This window comes from Poromitra crassiceps (assembly GCF_964638095.1).
Source record: "Poromitra crassiceps genome assembly, chromosome: 19".
Lineage (NCBI taxonomy): Eukaryota > Metazoa > Chordata > Actinopteri > Beryciformes > Melamphaidae > Poromitra > Poromitra crassiceps.
Window position 1 is genome coordinate 7187644 of NC_139646.1, and position 22315 is coordinate 7209958.

The following is a 22315-nucleotide window of genomic DNA, read 5'->3' on the forward strand; positions in this document are numbered from 1 at the left end:
AGCGTAGCATATGTGATGGAGTTGACACTGGCAGTTCAGAGAGAGAGAGAGAAAGGTGTCGAATGAAGTACTCTACTGGTATCGGTATCACTTTAACGGTACTGGTATTGAAAATTTTTAAACGATACCCAGCCCGCTCTCTCTCTCTCTCTCTCTCGCACGCACGCACGCACGCACACACACACACACACACACACACACACACACACACACACACACACACACACACACACACAGAAGTATTATTTCTCCACCTCTCATCTAGAAACTTTACAGTTTGGGTCTGCTCCAGCGCTTGCCTTCCCAGAATGGCATGCTGTGCCCATTATCATTGTGTGAGTGTAGTGGGTGTGGAGCAGCTGACTGACAGGCTGGCAGGCACAGCGGCCATGGTTTCAGTAGAGTCCACTTTAAAGCAGCCGCTTGGCTCGGCCGGGGCTCTGACCCGCACAGACAAAGTGATGCCTTCAAGGGCTTTGGCACTCTCGTAAAGCACGAGGAAATTGCCGGTGACTGTGTTTTTCATAGCCCCCGTCTGCTTTGACATAAGGCTAGAAGGAGTGAGACAAGACATTTCCAAACGGGAAGAGAAGGAGGAGTGAGGGAAAAGCAGTGAAGCAGCCAGGCTATATTTACTGCCTGGGCTGCTTACATGTCACCGTTGCTGCTCCATTTTTCCACAGCTCCCACAGTTTTCCTCTCCTGTTGGACATTTGTTGATTTTGTGTCTCTCGCCCTCTAACGTCTCTGCTGCTCATCTTGCCTCATTAGGGGTCTGCTCACCCTCCTCCACCCCCCCCGCCCCCCCACCCACTTCTGTCTAGCCCCGCCTCCCGCTCTCCTCTCTGTTCATCTGTGCTGCCCCCTGACCTCTCCAGGTTCAATAAATGATGACATTAATTACATCCACACACGGGAGCATCCACGCACACACACACACACACACACACACACACACGCGCGCGCGCACGCACACACACACACACACACACACAAACACAAACACACACACGTGCAAACGGGTACAGTATCTGCAGGGGTTCTCATTCTCTGTGTAAGTAATTACCCTGTGCTCTGTGTGTGTGTGTGTGTGTGTGTGTGTGTGTGTGTGTGTGTGTGTGTACGTGTGTGTACGTGTGTCACCGTGTTCACTGTGGTAGTCAGACTTCTGAAACAGATGACATTGGATGTGTGTGTGTGTGTGTGTGTGTGTGTGTGTGTGTGTGTGTGTGTGTGTGTGTGTGTGTGTGTGTGTGTGTGTGTGTGTGTGTGCGTGTGCGTGTGCGTGCGAGTGTGAATACCTTCCACTGCACCAGGATTGAGGTGGTGGTTGATGGTTTGACTGCGAGGATGACTGGAGGCTCATCAGGCACTGGAGAGAAACAGGGGAGACAGTGAGATAGAGAAAGCCAGAGAAAGAGAGAGAAGCAGGGTGTTGCCTCATCTCCATAGCCTCTCTCTCTGCTCCCTCCCAAACCCCCCAACAGTCCTTCTCTCATGCTCTTAAATCCCCACATCTTCTTCTTCCCCTTTCATGTATTTCTCACCATCCTGTAGAGTTGTAACTGCCTCCGTCTCTTTGCTAAGGGCACTATCTCCTATATCGTTGGTGGCCAGCATCCGTAGCTTGTATGATGTGAAGGGCTTCAGCCTATAGGAACACACGCACACGCACGCGCACGCACGCACACACACACACACACACACAAACACACACATGCGCACAGTTACGCATGTTATAATCATTCCATTGCTATTGATTTCGGGAATATCAATCAATGTGAAATCCAGGTCATTGATGATAATGTAATAGCAGCGTCAGTAAAGGCCTAAACATGGTCGTCCGTCCGCCTCGAATTGGAGCCGTCTCGCCGTCTGCCGGCGCCAGCGAGCCCTACATGCTCGGACGCCACTACGCCCTCCCTCCTCCCACCCTCCCTCCTGTGGAAGCTCCGTGTGAAAATGGCGGAGATTGTGTGCCAGGCAGTCTGAATGAAACTGAATGTAACGTTCCCAATTCTATGTATTAAATTCTAAAAAACGACCCTCAACATTTGGGAAGGCTAAGCCACACAACTAGTTCGTTATAATCTAACATCATGCTTTGAAATGCGACTTTACGACGATAAGCCAGGGCAACGGCCAATCACAACTCTCCTGCAGCTGACGTCACGCACGTATCGTCGCCGTGAAGTCACATTTTCGAGCAGCCCCCGTCAGCCGACGGGGCCCCCTCCCCGTAGGACGGCGCTCCACCCGCCGTCCTACGGGGAGGGCGGGGCGAGGCTCTGACGGACGACCATGTTTAGGCCTTAAGGGTTAACACTGGGAACACCTTTATTTCAATAGCACCTTCTCCTCAACTCACAAGCGTGTTTTCCCTTCAGTGGCCTTGGAAGAACAGGCGGAAGTCTTGAATAATAACGGTCTTATCACTTTCCTAATTGTCTCCCTGCCACTGTCTCTTCTCTACCACCATATTACCACAACATCTTATCTGCATTTCTCCTCTACACAAGGTGACTGTAGTATGACTAAAGTGCAGAATAACCATTTACATCAGTCATTTTGAAAACACTTGTCTCTAGAGCCTCTTATAATCAGTGCAATCAACAGACAGCCATCAATATGCACTCACTGAGAAAGTCTGCTGGTTGGCTTGATTAACAGAGTGTTGTGGCCTAATGTGACATCAGTGAAATCTACCGTATGTCAATAAAGATCATAGATTTAAATCTACTACCGTATGTCAATAAAGATCATAGATTTACATGAACTGAAACAGTACAGGATCAACACATTCTGCAGACAAATGTAAGACATATGTCAATGTCAATAGATTGACTTGAGCCTACAAATGCCATTTTAGGTTTTACACATAGAGCCATAGAGACACTGCATGAAATAGGCCACGCCCATCATGTTTTTTTTTGTTTTCACCCGTTTTGGGGCGTGGTTTCTGAATGATCCTGAATGGTTTCTCCGCAGTGTTTCTATACTGTCATTCGCATTCTTAACACATTCACTGCCAGACGTTTTTTTTTTACTGTAGTTAGCTTCTGCCAGAGGGTTTTTTTGAGGATTCTGGCTCATCTTTCAAGACCCGAGGATTCTTTTCTGCTAAGATTTTGTGAGCACACAATATCTCAAAAGAACTAATAGAATGTGTGCTTTCTCTGTCTAAAAGAGTTAGTTTGTAGAGTTAGTAGTTATGTAAGCATTAGCAGTTGAATACAGCATGGTTTCAGCGTCAGAAAAATTATTCAGAGATAAACGGCTTTTTGTGAAATTCGATAGAACAGTCACTTTAACCATTCATTTTTGGCATCAGTAAGACGTCAGACATCTAAACAATAGTTTTGAACAGTAATTTCCTCCATAACAGCAGGAAACCCCCCTCTGCTTCCAACTCCTCCCTCCGTGGGCGTTCTTCTTGGCTGCAGCGGCCGTCACAAGCTTGTCACCAGTCTCACTGCTTTGCTGCTGCTGCTGCCTGTCTGCGCGGCCGCTGTTTGAGGAAGTCTGAATGGACTCGCTTGCTTCTTGGAGTTTTGGTTGAGAGCTTTGATGAAGCTTTTGCGATTCTGGTCATATTTATGCTGCGTGTTTCAAAGTGTGTTCCACCTGTAATCTATTATGCAAATTAGCAATCCCGCATCGCCAGCAATCAGCGCGAAAACGAAAGCGTTTTCCCCCATCCATTTTCATGAGAATGGCTGCTTTTTGCTTGCCTTCCTCTAGTCAGGAGAGCACTGTCGCCACTTAGTGGGTCGGAGCAGGGGTGCCCAATACGTCGATCGCGATCGACCGGTCGATCGCGAAGGTAGTGTGGTCGATCGCATGGCATTGAGGGGAGGGAAAAAAAAAAAAAAAAAAAAAACTGTTTTTCCACTGTTTCCACTGTTTTTCCACTGTTTCCACTGTTTTTCCACTGTTTTTCCACTGTTCCACTGTTTTCCACTGTATACTCAGTGTATATATATATAAATAAATATGTTTGGTAGATCACTTTGACTTGGTCATTTTAATAGTAGCTCCCAAGCTGAAAAAGTGTGGGCACCCCTGCCCTAGAGAGTAAGCTTAATATATAAAGAAAATCAAAGCTTATAAAGGTATAATTGTGGTTTGAATGTGTGGTGCCCCCATGACAAGGCAAATTGGCTGGTGGACACTCGCCTGATATATGGATAATCCGGCCCAGCTAATACTCTAAAATAACGTACCTTCTACACTGTGCCAAATCTATTCAAATTTAATTAAGGACAGTTGTCAGTCTGTCTCTTTTTTAATCCATTTAATCTGTTGTTAACAAGGGGGCTGCATTAAATAATTTGCATTCTCTTCTACTCCTGCAGCACATATACCTATAAGGTCTCCCTCTAGACATTACTTACCAAGTATCTAGGAGACTACAGAGGAGCGGTTACAAATTCAGCAGAGGACAGAGAACAGCTCAAGTGTCTTTTTGTATAATAATGAGCCGGGGATAAGGGACAAGAAATGGCCCTGTGGGATTGTGGGTATCGTAGGAATAGAACATCAAAGGCACAAGGCTCAGAGAGGGTGGGACACCAACAGCATTGGGAGGGTGCTAAGGACGGTGTTTGCAAGTGTGTGTGTGTGTTTGTGCGTTGGTGTGTGTGTGTGTGTGTGTGCGCGCGCGTGAGTGTGTGTGTGTGTGTGTGTGTGTGTGCGCGCGTGTGTGTGTGTGTGTGTGTGTGTGTGTGTGTGTGTGTGTGTGTGTGTGTGTGTGTGTGTGTGTGTGTGTGTGTGAACGTGCATGCGTGTGTGTCCGTGCATCAGCCTGGGGACTTAGATGTTTTGGTACCAAAGATGTCTCGGTGGAAAACAACAATTAAGGATAGATAACAAGTAAAGGCTGTGAGTTGTCTGAGCACACACACATGGATGTAAGCTAATGCCGCCGTCTGGCGTTGTGACGGGAGGACTCGGCGTCAGAATTGGTTCCAAAAACGGCATCCAAACAACAACACCGCCGCCACAGCCATCATGGCAGATAGCCTCTCCCTGAGGCGAGGAGGAGGAAGGACTGATGAAGACACACTGAGAGAGAGAGCACTCTTCAGCATCTCAAATAGCCCTCTGATAGGAAGGAAGAAGGCACACAGACAGTCATGCAGCACAGAGCTGGAGACGCACACCCAGCTGCACACCACGCCTGCACACACTCTCGTACACTAATACACCCTCATCACAGTCCTGCTACTCAGGCTGTCATCAGAAGTTGGAGTAGCCATCCAGCCCGACCCCCATCACCTGCTGCGGTAATAACAGCCACACCAGAGAGGAGCGGATGGAGCGGATAGAGAGAGAGAGAGAGGAATGAAGAGTTTGAGGAGGAATGAAGAAAAAAAGACATGGCTGACAGCTTCTGAACGCATGGGCTGTTGATGGAGAGGAGGGAGAAGCGGGGCGACGGGGGGCGGCTGAGAAACGGCAGATAAAAAGGTCAAATGGTTCTAGAGGGAAAGGAGGGACGAACGAGCGATAGAGACATGAAGACGAGGGACAAACGAACGATAGAGACATGAAGACGAGGGACAAACGAATGATAGAGACATGAAGATGAGGGACAAACGAGTGATAGAGACATGAAGACGAGGGACAAACGAACGATAGAGACACGAAGACGAGGGACAAACGAGCGATAGAGACATGAAGACGAGGGACAAACGAACGATAGAGACATGAAGACGAGGGACAAACGAGCGATAGAGACATGAAGGCAGAGTGGGGGGAAAGGGATGAAGAGAAAGAGAGCGCCTGTGCGATTAGGTGACTGAGATTCTCCACTGCTCTGCGGTGTTTAGGATTACTCTCTCTTCTCCCTGCCGCTCTGTTGGTTTATGTCTTTTTGCATAGCATCGATGCTAGCGGGACTTACCCAGCTATCGTCATTGCCTGCTTACTGCTGCTTGCTGGTAATGTTAATCCCATGTCAGAAAAAGTCTCCAGATTTGTCGCTAACGTTAGTCTCTTCTGAGAAAGATTGTCTCCAGGAGGGTCTGAAAAGTTGTCTCGAGTTGGATGCAGCCAAGTATTGTGAGGCAGCCAGTGTTGTGACTGTGAGCGTCCAAGCTAACACAGCAGCGGAGAGGAGCTGACTGACTGGACCGTGAGGACAGCTGAGTTTTTTTTATTTTTTTTTATATTATATTATATATATTTATACGATGTAACCGGTAACACCGGTGTTGTCACGTGTTTATTACCCGATGTGAAAATGACCACACCGTGGCAACCCTAGCAACTTAGCAAGCGCTCACTTTTTTGGCACATTGCCACCCCACGTTATCGCCTGAATGCGTCGGAATGGATCCTCCGTTAAAACGGCATGTTTTTGAATGGAGTTTGGTTACAGATTTGCTAAAGCTGTTTCCATAACACATTTCTTTTTATCGATACACGCTACCGCACCCCCTCCCCCCGCCCACTCTACTCGCTATCGGCAGAGAGAATACGGACCATTTCCAGCTGTTTCTAAACAAAGACCCGTCATGTCTAGAAAGGTAAAACCGGAAAATATCCTGCTCTGGCTAGCCGGACATGATCCAGACTTCATGTTTAGAAGAGGCTTTAGGTTCATTAATGACATCAGGATCTGGCTAGATATGATCCTGTGCTTCTCCTAAAGTACCTGTATAGATATGATCATGTGCTTCTCCTAAAGTACCTGTATAGATATGATCCTGTGCTTCTCCTAAAGTACCTGTATAGATATGATCCTGTGCTTCTCCTAAAGTACCTGTATAGATATGATCCTGTGCTTCTCCTAAAGTACCTGTATAGATATGATCCTGTGCTTCTCCTAAAGTACCTGTATAGATATGATCCTGTGCTTCTCCTAAAGTACCTGTATATATATGATCCTGTGCTTCTCCTAAAGTACCTGTATAGATATGATCCTGTGCTTCTCCTAAAGTACCTGTATATATATGATCCTGTGCTTCTCCTAAAGTACCTGCATAGATATGATCATGTGCTTCTCCTAAAGTACCTGTATAGATATGATCCTGTGCTTCTCCTAAAGTACCTGTATAGATATGATCCTGTGCTTCTCCTAAAGTACCTGCATAGATATGATCCTGTGCTTCTCCTAAAGTACCTGCATAGATATGATCATGTGCTTCTCCTAAAGTACCTGTATAGATATGATCATGTGCTTCTCCTAAAGTACCTGCATAGATATGATCCTGTGCTTCTCCTAAAGTACCTGTATATATATGATCCTGTGCTTCTCCTAAAGTACCTGTGTAAATATGATCATGTGCTTCTCCTAAAGTACCTGTATAGATATGATCATGTGCTTCTCCTAAAGTACCTGCATAGATATGATCCTGTACTTCTCCTAAAGTACCTGTATAGATATGATGCTGTGCTTCTCCTAAAGTACCTGTATAGATATGATCCTGTGCTCCTCCTAAAGTACCTGTATAGATATGATCCTGTACTTCTCCTAAAGTACCTGCATAGATATGATCCTGTACTTCTCCTAAAGTACCTGTATAGATATGATCCTGTGCTTCTCCTAAAGTACCTGTATAGATATGATCCTGTACTTCTCCTAAAGTACCTGCATAGATATGATCCTGTGCTTCTCCTAAAGTACCTGTATAGATATGATCCTGTGCTTCTCCTAAAGTACCTGTATAGATATGATCCTGTGCTTCTCCTAAAGTACCTGTATAGATATGATCCTGTGCTTCTCCTAAAGTACCTGTATAGATATGATCCTGTGCTTCTCCTAAAGTACCTGTATAGATATGATCCTGTGCTTCTCCTAAAGTACCTGTATAGATATGATCCTGTGCTTCTCCTAAAGTACCTGTATAGATATGATCCTGTGCTTCTCCTAAAGTACCTGTATAGATATGATCCTGTGCTTCTCCTAAAGTACCTGTATAGATATGATCCTGTGCTTCTCCTAAAGTACCTGTATAGATATGATCCTGTGCTTCTCCTAAAGTACCTGTATAGCAGTAAAGCAAGGCTTGGCTGCCAGATTTGTTTCTCTTCTTTTTCCTCAAACTGCACCTGATTCACATAACCATCCTCCGCATGCTAGATTACAATAATGTGATATAGAGATCAGCAACATAATGGTAACTTGGTATGGAACGGCTTTATGTTTATGTTCAACAACACTATAATCTATACTGCAGTTCTCTAAAGATGGTCTGTCTTTATTGAGTAGACAGGATGGTGAAGAAGACAAGTAGCTCAATCAGTCCTTGAATGATGAAGGTTTTAGTGGAGTGGAGTGGGCTTGCCTTGTTCTATTAGTCACCTTTATCTGTCTGTGATTTATGTACACTGCTGTTATGATTCTCTCAATTACATGCATATATACTGTGTGTTTATACTCTTATACCCTGGACTCCTCATAAGGTCATGCATATATACTGTGTGTTTATACTCTTATACCCTGGACTCCTCATAAGGCCATGCATATATACTGTGTGTTTATACTCTTATACCCTGGACTCCTCATAAGGTCATGCATATATACTGTGTGTTTATACTCTTATACCCTGGACTCCTCATAAGGCCATGCATATATACTGTGTGTTTATACTCTTATACCCTGGACTCCTCATAAGGCCATGCATATATACTGTGTGTTTATACTCTTATACCCTGGACTCCTCATAAGGCCATGCATATATACTGTGTGTTTATACTCTTATACCCTGGACTCCTCATAAGGCCATGCATATATACTGTGTGTTTATACTCTTATACCCTGGACTCCTCATAAGGCCATGCATATATACTGTGTGTTTATACTCTTATACCCTGGACTCCTCATAAGGCCATGCCATGCATATTATACTGTATATATGTGTGTTTATATACCCTTATACCCTGGACTCCTCATAAGGCCATGCCATGCATATTATACTGTATATATGTGTGTTTATATACCCTTATACCCTGGACTCCTCATAAGGCCATGCCATGCATATTATACTGTATATATGTGTGTTTATATACCCTTATACCCTGGACTCCTCATAAGGCCATGCCATGCATATTATACTGTATAATGTGTTTATACCCTAATACCCTGGACTCCTCATAAGGCCATGCCATGCATATATACTGTATATATACTGTATATATGTGTCCAAAAGCCACTCTTCAGCTGTAATGAAACTGAATCAGTCATCTGGCCGATCATGCCAAGCATGTTATTATTTATTCATCAAATGTGTTTCTATTGCTACTCATATTGTTTCTTCATCAACACTAGGTCGATGCCTAGGCTCGCCGAGGTGGCCCTGCTTCTCGCATACGCCCAAGTAAGACTGTGTGTGTGTGAGTGTGTGTGTGTGTGTGTGTGTGTGTGTGTGTGAGTGTGTGTGTGTGTGTGTGTGTGTGTGTGTGTGTGTGTGTGTGTGTGTGGCCGTGCGTGCGTGCTTGTACAATACCTGTCAACAGCCCAGGCGGTTAGGTTGTGTGGGATATCAGCAGTGTGTGTGGTCCAGTCCCCGACGGGCAGCTCTCTGATCTGCAGAGTGAAGTACCTCAAGGGGGAGGAGCCTGAGCTGCCAGTCACCCAGTGGAGGCGGAGTCTGCGAGATTCCACCCCTTCCTGTGGAACGGACACCTTCCTGGGCGGCTGAGGACGCTCTGAGAAGGCAGGGGAGGGAGGGATGAGAGACGAGGTCCAGAGGAAAGAGATGGGAACAGGGGAATTGAGGGGGAAGTTATGAAAGGAGAAAAACACAACAACACAGTCACATTTCTAGAGGGATCTTTATTTGGTAAACAAAATATATTGGCTGATATTCTACAACTCTGCATAGTGCATTTGTTCAAATAGTAGAACACAGACAGGAGATGATTATGGATTTTTTTTTAAATAAAATGACACATAACATTATGGTGTTTTATGAGAGTCTATTTGTGTGTGTGTGTGTGTGTATGTGTGTGTGTGTGTATGTGTGTATATCCATGTTCATTAGAGAAAGAGCGTGCATCTCTCTAGTGCTTTAAATATATGGCTATATATAATGATAAATAATACATTTCCAAATAAATAATTATCTGTCTGTCTCTCTTTTTTTTTAGATAATGTTTGGGGCATTTTGCCTTTATTTCTTATTTCGATAGGACAGTAGGCAGACAGCTGGGGGACGACATGCAGCAAAGGACCTTGGGTCGGATTCAAACCCGTGTCGGCCGCACGAAGGACCGAGCCTCAGTCATATGCGTGCTACCAGGTGAGCTATTGCAAATTGACTACGACGTGGGTCTAAGGTGGTGTGTCCATAGAGCTTTTATCTGGCAGAAATGCGCTGGCAAGGCGCTGAGGAACGCTTCATCCCAGCGCCTGGTGACAACACCAGCGCCTGGTGACAACACCAGCGCCTGGTGAGAACACCAGCGCCTGGTGACAACACCAGCGCCTGGTGACAACACCAGCGCCTGGTGACAACACCAGCGCCTTTCTGAATTTCTGAAAAGTTCAAAGATTTTCAACAAGAAGCACAAAAGAGTCAGAGCGCTCTGAAAAAAGATGCTGGCACTCTGTAATGCTGGAAAAAAGAACTCTATATGGACATAATATATACAGTATAGACATCATAAATGTATGTGTGTCCATGGTGGAGCGCATACATTTGTTCACATCAAAGAAGACATGTAACCACAGCAGAATCAGAGTGTGTGTGTGTGTGTGTGTGTGTGTGTGTGTGTGTGTGTGTGTGTGTGTGTGTGTGTGTCTTTGCTATTCAATTAGGAGTGCTAAAAGACTGCTCTGTGGAGAGAGTATCTTTGTACAAATGTTTTGGCAGTGGCACAACGAAAAAGTAGAGTGAGTGTGCGCGCAAGCACACACACACACACACACACACACACACACACACACACACACACACACACGTATAGATGGGGGGCATAATTGTTCAATTTCAGGAGCAGCAGGTTATTGATTGAGTCTAGAAATAAAAGCATTATTGATTCTCTCTGAAGTTTAATTAATCTGCACTTATGTTCTCAAACACTACACACATACCACACATGCATTCACACACCACTGAGTTTCACCAGACACACACACACACACACACGCACACGCACGCACGCACACACACACACACCTTCCTTCATTCATCCTCAATTTAACTCCATTCCGCTTGTCTCCACTCCTCCCTCCCTCCTTTGTTCTTCACCTCCTCACATTCTGCCTGTTTCTCCCCCTTTTCTTGTCCTATCTGACCATCTCCATCTCTCCCTCCGTCTGTTCTTCTCTTTCCGTTTCACAATGAAGATCATGTTCTGATGGTAATCTCATAATAGAGAGATTGTCAGAACAAGTACTGCCGTTTCACCGCCTACATAACTGTTTAGTGTTCAAGAAGAGAGGGGGGACGAGAGGAGAGGAGAGGAGAGGGGAGGGGAGGAGAGGGGAGGAGAGGAGAGGAGAGGAGAGGGGAGGAGAGGAGAGAAGGGGAGAGGAGAGAAGGGGAGGAGAGGAGAGGAGAGGAGAGAAGGGAAGGGGAGAGGGGAGGAGAGGAGAGAAGGGAAGGGGAGAGGGGAGGAGAGAGGGGAAGGGGAGAGGGGAGGAGAGAAGAGGAGAGAAATGAAAGTGGTAAGGTAAGAGTAGAGAATGGTGTGAGTGAGAGAAGAACATGGTGATAGCAGAGGAGAGTGGAGAGAGAAGAACATGGTGATAGCAGAGGAGAGTGGAGTGGTAGAGGAGGCGTGCAGAGGGAGGATGGTGGAAGTGAAATGGGAGATGAGATGAGAGGGGTAGAGGAGGGGATGAGAGGAAAGGAGATGAGGGGGAGAACAGCAGCGGTAGAAGAGAGAGAGAGGGAGGATGAATTCAGCTAAAAATGCTCAATTGTCCATTAACTTATCAGTTATCACCCTCTCAGTGCACCTCGGCACAGACAAATCTCTTTAGAGGGAATAGCAGCTTTCTCTCTCATGCACGCACGTGCACACAGCCTCTCACACAGACAGACACACACACACACACACACACACACACATGCACACTCACACTCAAAAAGGCAATTTTCTTTTTCCAGGGATTAAGTTGGTCTCTTCAGCATCATCAGAAAGAAATCTCTATTAGGCTATTCTGTCTATCTCACAGTGAAAATGGGCCATTAAGCTATTGAGGTAGAACAGGGAACCAGTGAATTGTGTTCTAAAGAAATTCTGATAATGACGCTGATATTATAAAATCTGATTCAATTGGAATATAGCAGTGTTGTAGGCGAGTCGAGTCGGACTCGAGTCTGAGTCCTGGACTCATTTTCAGGACTTGGACTCGACTTGGACTTGAGCACTGATGACTCGGACATTGGGACTTGGAAGTCGGATACGGACTCGGACGTCACTCGTTAATTGATAAAGACTGTTTTTTTCCACTCAGGTAATAATGGGGAGTCGACTCGGACTCTTTTTTGGTAACTCGAACTCGGACTCGAACACTGGGCACTCGAGACTCGACTCGGAATCAAGATATAGTGACTTGCCCACAACGACTGTAGTATATTCAATATACAGCACTACAGTTGCTGATAGGTCGAAATAAAAGAATATCTGAAATCATGATTTCATTTTCCAGTTCTAGTTTTCACAAAAATGGCCGTCAATTTCCTGTCACTTTGAGTATTTCCCAAGGCATTTCATTGGCTTTATTAGACAGTACACACAGTGCAGGGTGACTGGATGACATATAACAAAGGCTCTGAGCCACATTAAACATTATTCATGTCTTAATCCACTGAGTCTCCAGCACAACTGCCATGATGACATGTCTCTTTTCAAAGTCCTATTTCACTTTGCTGGAATATTTTTCTCTTTTTAGCAGACACACCTTCAATAGGAGCTGAGGAGTGGTCATTACCTGCCCTGGGGATACACTGTTGCCCCAGCACTCCAAAAACAAAACGTACTACCTTGAGAGAAATATGACCCTCCTCAACAAATAAAATATTACTTGGGTCTACTTTTGTGTTTGTATGTGTTTGTACAGTATGTGTTAGATGTATGATTTGCAAGATGATTTTTAGGATAGTATTTCACAACAAAAACAGCTTGATGGCAAAAGTACACTCACCTTGAGTCTAGACTGTGAGTGGAGTGACTCTGAGTTGCATTGTACAGTCACTGCTGAGCCAGGGGCACGGACACTCACACTCAACATAAGTCTCTGTCTCTTTTGAAACTCATGTTCACGACAAAGTGTGTAACCCTCTGGCCCGTTGACAGCTAACATAATTAGAACAAAATGACAAAGCAATTTGTAAAAATCTTTTGGGAAAATAAACACAAAATTACCATAATTGCAGGGTTGATTGGATTATTGATCAAAAATGAGTCCACCATTCTGGACTCAGTTCTGGACTGTTCTCTCTGCTTTAAGGGGGGGGGGGGGTCCTCACTCATTGGCATTTTAACACTCTCCCAATCTCCCCCTTCCTCCAACCGGCTTGCAGCTTCACCTGTTCACTGCTCACTGCTCCTGGCTGCCCCCCGGAAGAAGGACATGCCTCGATGGGATAAATGCAGAGACTAAATTTCACGGCGCCACTCAGCACGTGTGTGTGTGTGTGTGTGTGTGTGTGTGTGGCGCCGCCGACACATGTGTGCATGTGGTGTGGTGATTCGTGACAATAAAAAGACGGGCTTGTCCGTCCACGTTTCGTTCGTTTCATTTCGTTCATTCAGCTTTGGAGGACGGTGGTATGAGACATTTTAGCAATGGAGACTAATAAGCACAAAAAAGGTGAAAGATGAAAAAAACAATATTTTGCATTGTGACGTGTTACCTCTTCCCTAGTCATTTCTGTTGTATCGCTCATCTACAGTAATTAGCTGGCTTAATTGTCCCTGTTATGAAAATGTGACCATACTTTTTAATTAGCAGACTATGACCCCTATCGTCCCACTGGCCTTAGGTTAGCGCTTAGCGACAGGCGCAGCCCATATTAGTGGGCGTGGACCGGCGCAGTTCCTATTTTCGTGTCGGCGCTACACGGGGCCTTAAGCATTATAACCATGCCTTTTAAGCGTAGAATTATTCACAATGTGCTCATTGGAGAAGTGCAGTAAACGAATCACAATGTCTCTTTCATGTTCCATTCCACGGAGCGATCCAATCCGGTCAGAAAAGCCCGACCAAAATGCTCTGAGCTCCCCCTCCCTCTTTCATCCCCGTCTGTCTCCATATATATTATTCCATATTATTATGCTTCTCAAACCAATCTCACTGCAGTTTAAATACAGCAAGCATGTAAATACGCTACACTATAGCAAGATCAAAGTGAAAAGAATGTTCTAAACGCATCGGCTAGAAAAATAGCCTATCCCTGGATGTCATGATGAGATTAGATTGATGAAAGTTTGGGCAGAATGATATCGTTTTCTCTCGCTACCTTTTCTTCTCCCCCACTGCACAGGTAGTATGATGCAACAGCCTCTGAATGACAGGGGCTCAAAACTACGGCATAACAACTTTTTTTTCATTGGTCATTGTGCCTGTCTGACGCGCGAGAGAGAGGGAGTGAGAGAGAGAGAGGGGGAGAGAGAGTGAGATGGCAGAGGAGAGCTGCGCGTAATTACCCACAAATCCTCGGCACACTGAATAAGGCCTGGTTTTGAAAAGCGCTAAACGCTAAATTAACTCCAGGGAGGAAGATAGCGTTAGGCCGGTATTTAAGGCCGAAACGCCCATTCTGGCCTATTCTGGCACTTCGGGGCCTAAAAACATGATGCTATCTTCCCGAGGTAGGCGCAAAGCATGTTTTTTTTTGCGTTTAACGCCAGTTTAGCGCGTAAGGCCAGTGGGCAGATAGAGCCCTATGTCCAGGCAAGGGATGAGAGTGGTGGGGGCTTTGTGGCAGGAGTTCTATTGATATTGCAATTCCTACTAGTTGCCAATCGAAGTTTATAGATTTACCAAATGGTTAACTAGTTGGTGGGAAATTATTTTCTATTCCACAAGCTACCTTGAAGTCAGTAAGGTTTTGCCTTTTGAAATGTATCAACAAATTGTTTATCTATCAGGATCATGTTGGGTGTAATAGCCTAGAATTTTTCATGATACAGTAACAGAAAACTCTGGTCAGGTTCGGACAGCCATCCCATCCCCTATCTTTAACTCTGTTCTTCTTGCAGTTGCACACTGAGATTCAGTCGCACAAAACTTGGCATACTGTTCATATAAAAACACACATCAGCTAAAATAACAAATTTTTGAAGATCTCTCAGCTGGTTACCAGCACTCAGACTGTGTGATACTCATAGTATTCTATTACATTAATTAAAATGTGCTCTCTTTCCATGATTTAGCCTTTTCTTTACTGTAACTGCAATTAACTAGTTTGTATGGATGAATTCTCCACCCCTTCATTCATAAGAATTCAATTCCGCACCCCTTCATTCATATGGTAAATGGAATGCATTTATAGTGCTTTTCTAGTCTACCGACCACTCAAAGCCCTTTACAACAATGCCTACATTCACACACACCGATGGCGGCGATGTGCTGGCACAACCATCCGGAGCGATTTGGGGTTCAGTATCTTTTCCACATGTGGACTGGAGGAGCCGGGGGATCAAACTATAGACCTTCTGATGAGTGGACAACCTGCTCTACCTCCTGAGCCACATCCACCATATAAACAACCATATTGATAATTACCTCACTGATGGCTTATTATCGCCAGGGACATCAGCTGTTTTGATGATATAATTATGGCCACAATAATGGACTATTAGACGAACTTTCATTGTGGGCAACAACAACACAAAGAAAGAAATAGACAAATAGATCTAAAGAAATAAAACGTATCATTTCGTGTTTATAATACCCAGAGGGATAAAATCAAATTAATTTAAAACTATAGACAGCAAAACATAATATGTTGCAATCAAAATACAAAATTGAGTAGGAACATTTGATAACTAAAGTTAATGGTAGAAGTTGTAAAGCATCAGAGTCTGTCTCCATGGAAACTGTCTGTCAACATGGACCTGTCAAAAAAAGGCTGCTTATCAACCATACACCATTTTTTCCTTTAATAATTTTTAAAATGTAAAAACACTTATTTCTAAATACTTTTTTTTTTTTTTGGTGGGGCGGAGTATTTTGTATTCGAGTGTTTTGTGTCAAAGATAACAACTTAAAAAATATAAACGTGCTACACTGTTCTGTTTTTTGCTTGCTCTCATTCAAATATTGGGTGTTTTATACACACAAAAAATAAAAAAATAAAAAAATAGATAAATAGATAAATCAACTAATAATCATAATAATAAAAGTGCTAATATTTGGCGCACAGCCCTAGTAATGTGGAAACAATTGACTTCTGTATGTCCAACCACAAAGTACTTGTTTCTGAGCACTGGAGCTCCAAGCCTAATGGCTCTGCTTGCTTTCACTTCTTTAACTTCCCCTCAGCAAGACATTTCTGAAAGACCTTCACTGCTGCCGCTAACAATAATACCTCTCAGTATTTGACCTGAGAACTTTGTCATCTACTTTAACAGCACAGTATTTGTCAAGCTATTCCTGACTTTATCACTTATTTGAAAGAAAAAGCAAAACCTACCCTGACTCAATGAGCACACAGAGGTAGAACACACATTTCAGAGGACAGTTATACATTTAGAGTCCCCCCCCCCCAATGCTTTCAAACTGCAAGCAACATGGCAACATCCACCAGAGGTCCATTCATTTCCTACATAAGCAAACACATTTCTGAAAGCAGTGTTTTGCTAGTTAGTCAATCTATTATCAATAGCTCCCTGGTATTAGGCACCTCCCTTCCCATTTCTCCTCACAGTGGTCCAGCCACTCCTTAACAAAGAACAAGCTAGATCTCTTGAATCCCAGTAGCTGCTGTACAGGCCAATCTCCAAACTGCCATTTTCATCAAAACTTTAGAGGTTCCATACGCTACACTTCCTACTGTTCTATGTCATGAGGTCCATTCAAAGCTGTTTGTATGGTGCCATGTACCAAAAACACATTCATTTACACATTAATTTTCCCGCATCTCTCTGAAGCTGTTTCTGTTGCTGTAGTATGGCTTTAACACTCATTCAAATAGAAGTACCGGTACTCTCTTCTGATTGGCTAACTGTATCAAGAGTGAAGTGCCGGCAGAGCAGGCAGCAACTACCTGGTCTATAGGGAAAACTCTCCAGTAATAACCACTCAAACACGGCCACAACAAAAAACACACACACTTTGTTCAAATATTATTTCTTACAAACATGATAATAAGCAAAGTTTTGTGACACCACAAGGTTACGTAAGTCCAAACATCTTACTCAGAGGCTTTCTGATTGTGGGTTGTGTGGATTTAGTTGTGTGTGTGCTTTGATACTTTCACAATGTTTAGATAGCATATCCTTTATAATCAAAGAGTCAAGAGAAATCTCATTTTACCGATATGGCACCTTTAAGAAAAAGTTGTCTCCAGTCCACTTAAAGTTTGAATGAACCAAAAGTGCCATCTTCAAGAAAGGTCAGTCTGGTCTTAGAACAATGCACAGCATAGAGTCTGCTCTCAGCACATTTCATTCTGATGGCAGTGGATTTGGCTCCAAGTTCTATTCATTCTATATTTTAATGTGGTCTTTGACAACAGGCCCCTGTCTTGGTCTCGGCCTTGATTTAATACAAATAAAGTTATTACAGGATCAATTAAAATTTTTATTTCTGGAGTTAGGAGGGCCAAAAAAGACAATTTCACATTTGCCCTCATTGAGCTGTAAAAAGTTCTAAGATATTCAACACCGGATGTGTTTGAGGCAGTGCTTGAAAAGTTCATGTAGGTCAGCTCAGGTCCCTGCTAGGTTTTAACAGGAGATATAACTGCATCTCAATGGAAATAGACATGATGCAGGGGCGTTTCTACGGGTGGGCCTGGGAAGGCACAGGCCCACCCACTTCTTGCCCTGGCCCACCCAAAAAAAAAAAAAAAAAAATTAATTGTTTGTTTTCTAGAGGCAAACTTGCTGCTGCCTTGCTAGCTAATGGTTTTGTAGCTTAAAAACGCAGGGCACATCATCTCCAGAGTCTAATGCATGATGACTTCATGACTGCTAGGAATTTTGCACGCTTTGCACGCAAAATTTCGTCATGCAATTGCCCCACCAATTTTATCCAGGCCCACCCATAATTGAATTTCTGCCTACGCCCCTGACATGATGTTGTAGGATAGCAAAACAGATCTGGCATAATGCTAAAGTGTATGTGTGCCTGCGTGTCCTGTACCTCTACGGTCGGTGGTAATGACCAGGGCCTCCTGTGCCTCCCCCCAGCCCAGGGCAGTGCGGGCCGTCAGCCGGAACATGTAGCGCTGCTCCGGGGAAAGTCCTGTGACAGTGAACTGTCGAGCGTTGGATCCCACCTCAACTGTGGTCCAGCGCAGAGGATCGCCGCTGTCCAGGCGGTAGGAGATCTGGTAGCCTGGTGGGGACAGGAGGAAAGACCGGAGGAGGTCACAAATGTGAAATTCTAGTGTGCACACATGCATGCGTGTAAACGTGTATAAAGTCATGTACTTCCGCATATCACTAAACACCAAAACGCACACAGCCACAGGTGTGGCAAGGCCACTTTGGCCGTTGATAAATACAAATTGATTGGGACATCGCAGCCAAAATGTGGCCTAAAATCAATGGTTATTAAAATCATCTTTTCAGTCATTTTTCTTCAACAAAATATTGAAAAAAGTATGATGGCTCAAAGTGTCAAGTAAATCCACTACTTTCTTTTAAGAGCACAAGGGGCAGTTAAAAACATGCCAAACTGGCCATGTGTGTAGAAGGGGGCGGGGCATTACAGCCACTCTCACTCCGGGGCATCCACGGCACTGGGCTTTTGGCCTTGGTATAATTCCTGCCCTGCAGCCACACAAATACAGTCACGCACGCACACACACACACACACACACACACACACACACACACACACACACACACACACACACACACACACACACACACACACACACACACACACACACACACACATACACACTTTCCTACAGCTCTCCAAATAGTCCATTTCCTTACTGTGTAAATTTGGAGAGTGCTGCACGGTCAGAACTCACTGTGTCACCTCAGTATGCACACACCCCCGCACGCACACACACACCCGCACGCGCACACACACCCACACACACACACACACACACACACCCGCACGCACACACACACACACACACACCCCCGCACGCGCACAAACACACACCCACACAGACCCTCCTCTGTCCCCTTGGCTGTGACTGGTGTATACACGCCTCGTGTCCGTCTCTGTCTCGCGTGCACTAGGCCATGTAATTACACCAACACCCTCAACACACACACACACACACACACACACACACACACACACACATAGAAAGCACTGATCCCCGACCGAGCTTTCCACAGGCCACTGGTCACTCACAAAGGCTCTCAACATGAAGATCATATTGTAACACCTAACACCTAACACACAACCACACAAACGCTCACACGCGCACACACACATACATACACACACACACCCACACACACACACACACACACACACACACACACACACACACACCCGCAAGCACACACAAACACAAGAGTGTGTGCGGGAGACTGTAGTGCAGAGGTGATTGGTTCACAATAAGACTGCCAGTATGATAATCTGTTTGGAGGCGTCTCTAATCTGGTTGTGCTGGTGCTAATCTCATCAGATAGTCTGCTTGTATGTTAATGTGGACCTGGAGTGTGGCAGATTATTGGATAACAGCTCCAGCACAAGTCTTCTTGCATCTTAACAAGTGGGTCAACAGCACAGCATTATGCTCTCCACTTAATATGATCCGGGGCTGGGCTGCCATCAGATATATGCAGCTAGATCTCCTTTACAAAGTTAATTTGTCTTTCTAGTGACAGCTTGGTGCCTAGGAATTTACAATTCAACTCTTAGCGGCCGTGCACATACAACGTGTGTATTTGAGCTGCCAGCGCCTTTCTGCAATTCATCCTCTATGGTAAGGATGTGCTCAGAGTGTTCCTCTTCCAAGGAGCGCACCTGGCGTTTAAGCACTCTTGGCGTCTCAAGCTGAAAAAAGTTGAACATTTGGAGGAAAAGCGCCCTGCTCGTCACTGTCACTCCTCCTACCTCTTCTCCTGCCAGGGGGATGTTCAACCTCCGCTGCTGCCAGAATTGGCAATATTCTGACTTTCATGTTTACAGTGCGAACAATCAACAACAACAAACAAGACGAAAGCAGCTGGCTACCGTCTGCGTGATCGTTGGGTCCTGAACTGTACTGCGCACGACTGCAGGGGGAAATAAAACAAAGCACATCGGAAGCTCTCTCTACACATGATTTCCAAAGTGTTCTTATGTGACATACTGTTACACACGTTAGGTGTGCACGGCCGCTAGTTTTTCTTCTTCTAACAGAAAATCTCCGTAAACCACGCCGCGGCCCACCCCTGTAGAAACGGACGTTACCATTTTACAATTTCGGAGCCGAAATTGTAAAATGGTAAACTTGCTCCAAAAACATTTAGCTATTTTACAATTTTTTTGGAGATCTGGTTGTTCGTACTGTGTCCTAGCATCAAGCATTTTTAATGTGCAACTATAGCACTTTTTTTGTTCAAGGTCTCTGAATGGCATTCCACTGGCTTTGTGCTGGTCTAACAGCATTGAGTGCTGTTAGACAGTCTGCATTCCTCGGTCCTTGAGCAAAACCCACCATATTGGCAATATTAACACCTAAGCTGCTCAAAAGTCAGGAAATTCCTTGTATTATACTAATTGCTAGTAGGTACTTCAGAATAGTAAGCCTCCCGGTGAAACTGTGGGAGCCCAGTGGTACAGAGTTGTAGCACAACGGCATGAGACTACCATCATGTATATTGTGACTACGTATACATTCTTTCCACCACCTCTCTTTACAATCAAGCTGAAGAATACCATGGGGATCATACTGCCAACTGAGGAGAATGAAGCTGATGATGAAGGTTGCTACAGTAGTTTGATCGCAGGCAATGTCAGAAACCCTTCTGATGTCTTCCCACTCCACTGCCATTGAGTCCATGAGCAAGGCCCTAAAGCCATGACTACTTAGCCTCAATAGCCTGATATCAGACTGAATTGTCAACTTTACACTCGTTTCGATCTTCTAGTTTGAGATTGCAGTCTGTGTTATTTATATGACGGGATCCAAACAGGGGAATCCCAACCAATAACTAGAGACCAAGTCCAACGTATATCAGCCTGAATCTTACATTAGTTACTCAAGTCGGGCGAATGCAAAAAAAATAAAAATAAAACTTCGAATAAATGCCTTCCAAGCAGTGTGCCGTTCAGATTTCAAAGTAATGGGTACTTGGAATCAATTTAAAACAGCCTCGATAGCAGACAACTCTTTGGCGCAGTCTTGACAACCGCGCTTCACAACGGCTTAGTCCCGCCCATTGGGCTGTTTATTGACGGTAATAGAGGACCGCAGGGATGACGTATTTTTGTAGGGTTTATCCAGAAATCACCGCCATTTGTTTCTTCAGGGGAAAAGTCTATGGGGTTTTAGAATGTGGATTTCACTTAAATGCATAAAATAAGGTCTGTGGTTAACAGTTTATGGAAACGCGAACCTGGGTTCTGCATGGTACTCTTCACAAACGTGAATAACCTTTATGCCTTTTGAAGCGTTTTATAAACATCGCGTTTAAAAAAAAATGTTCCAAAAGTCATAAAAGTTTAAAAGTCATGTTTGTGAAGATTATCATGCAGAACCCAGGTTTGCGTTTCCAAAAACGTTTGTTAACCACAGACCTTATTTTATGCATTAAGTGAAATCAACATTCTAAAACCCCATAGACTTTTTCACTGAAGAACCCGGGAAATACTTCCGGACTCATTCCTGCGGCTCTCTATTGGGATATTGTTAGTCCCTTAGTTGTTAGTGAAACCGGGGAAAATGCATTTGCATAATGATGATGCCAGACCAGAAGCAGCCAAGCTCAACTGGGTGGAGTGGGCAGAGTTGAAGGTCTGGACTCAGGCAACTAACTCCTCCTCCCACGCAGGGATTGGCAAGTGAATGTTCAAAATTTACCAGCCACTCAATACATTTCCATTGCTGTTGTTTGTTTGGGCTAGTGACTGTGGTGCCTAAAGCAAATTTACCAGCAGCCACTTGCATAATATTTGACCAGCGTTTGGCTGGTGGCTGGTGCTAATTTTGTGCCCTGCTCCCAAGTTGCCGCTGTGCATGGCGGCAGGCCCGCCCCTCTCTGTCCTTTCCACGTGGATGCTGAG

At 44.6% G+C, this 22315-nt stretch overlaps 1 protein-coding gene across 1 annotated transcript in view; it reads right to left on the reverse strand.

The window, feature by feature from the left end:
* Positions 1 to 22315, reverse strand: part of LOC310793861 (protein sidekick-1-like) — a gene marked incomplete at both ends in the record, with an annotated part of 384133 nt that overhangs the window by 28884 nt on the left and 332934 nt on the right. Inside the window, 4 exons of the mRNA XM_083655753.1 lie at positions 1302 to 1372; positions 1548 to 1651; positions 9453 to 9654; positions 18272 to 18466. Of these exons, the coding sequence (XP_083511879.1) occupies positions 1302 to 1372; positions 1548 to 1651; positions 9453 to 9654; positions 18272 to 18466 (572 nt within the window). The remainder of the gene's footprint in view (positions 1 to 1301; positions 1373 to 1547; positions 1652 to 9452; positions 9655 to 18271; positions 18467 to 22315) is intronic.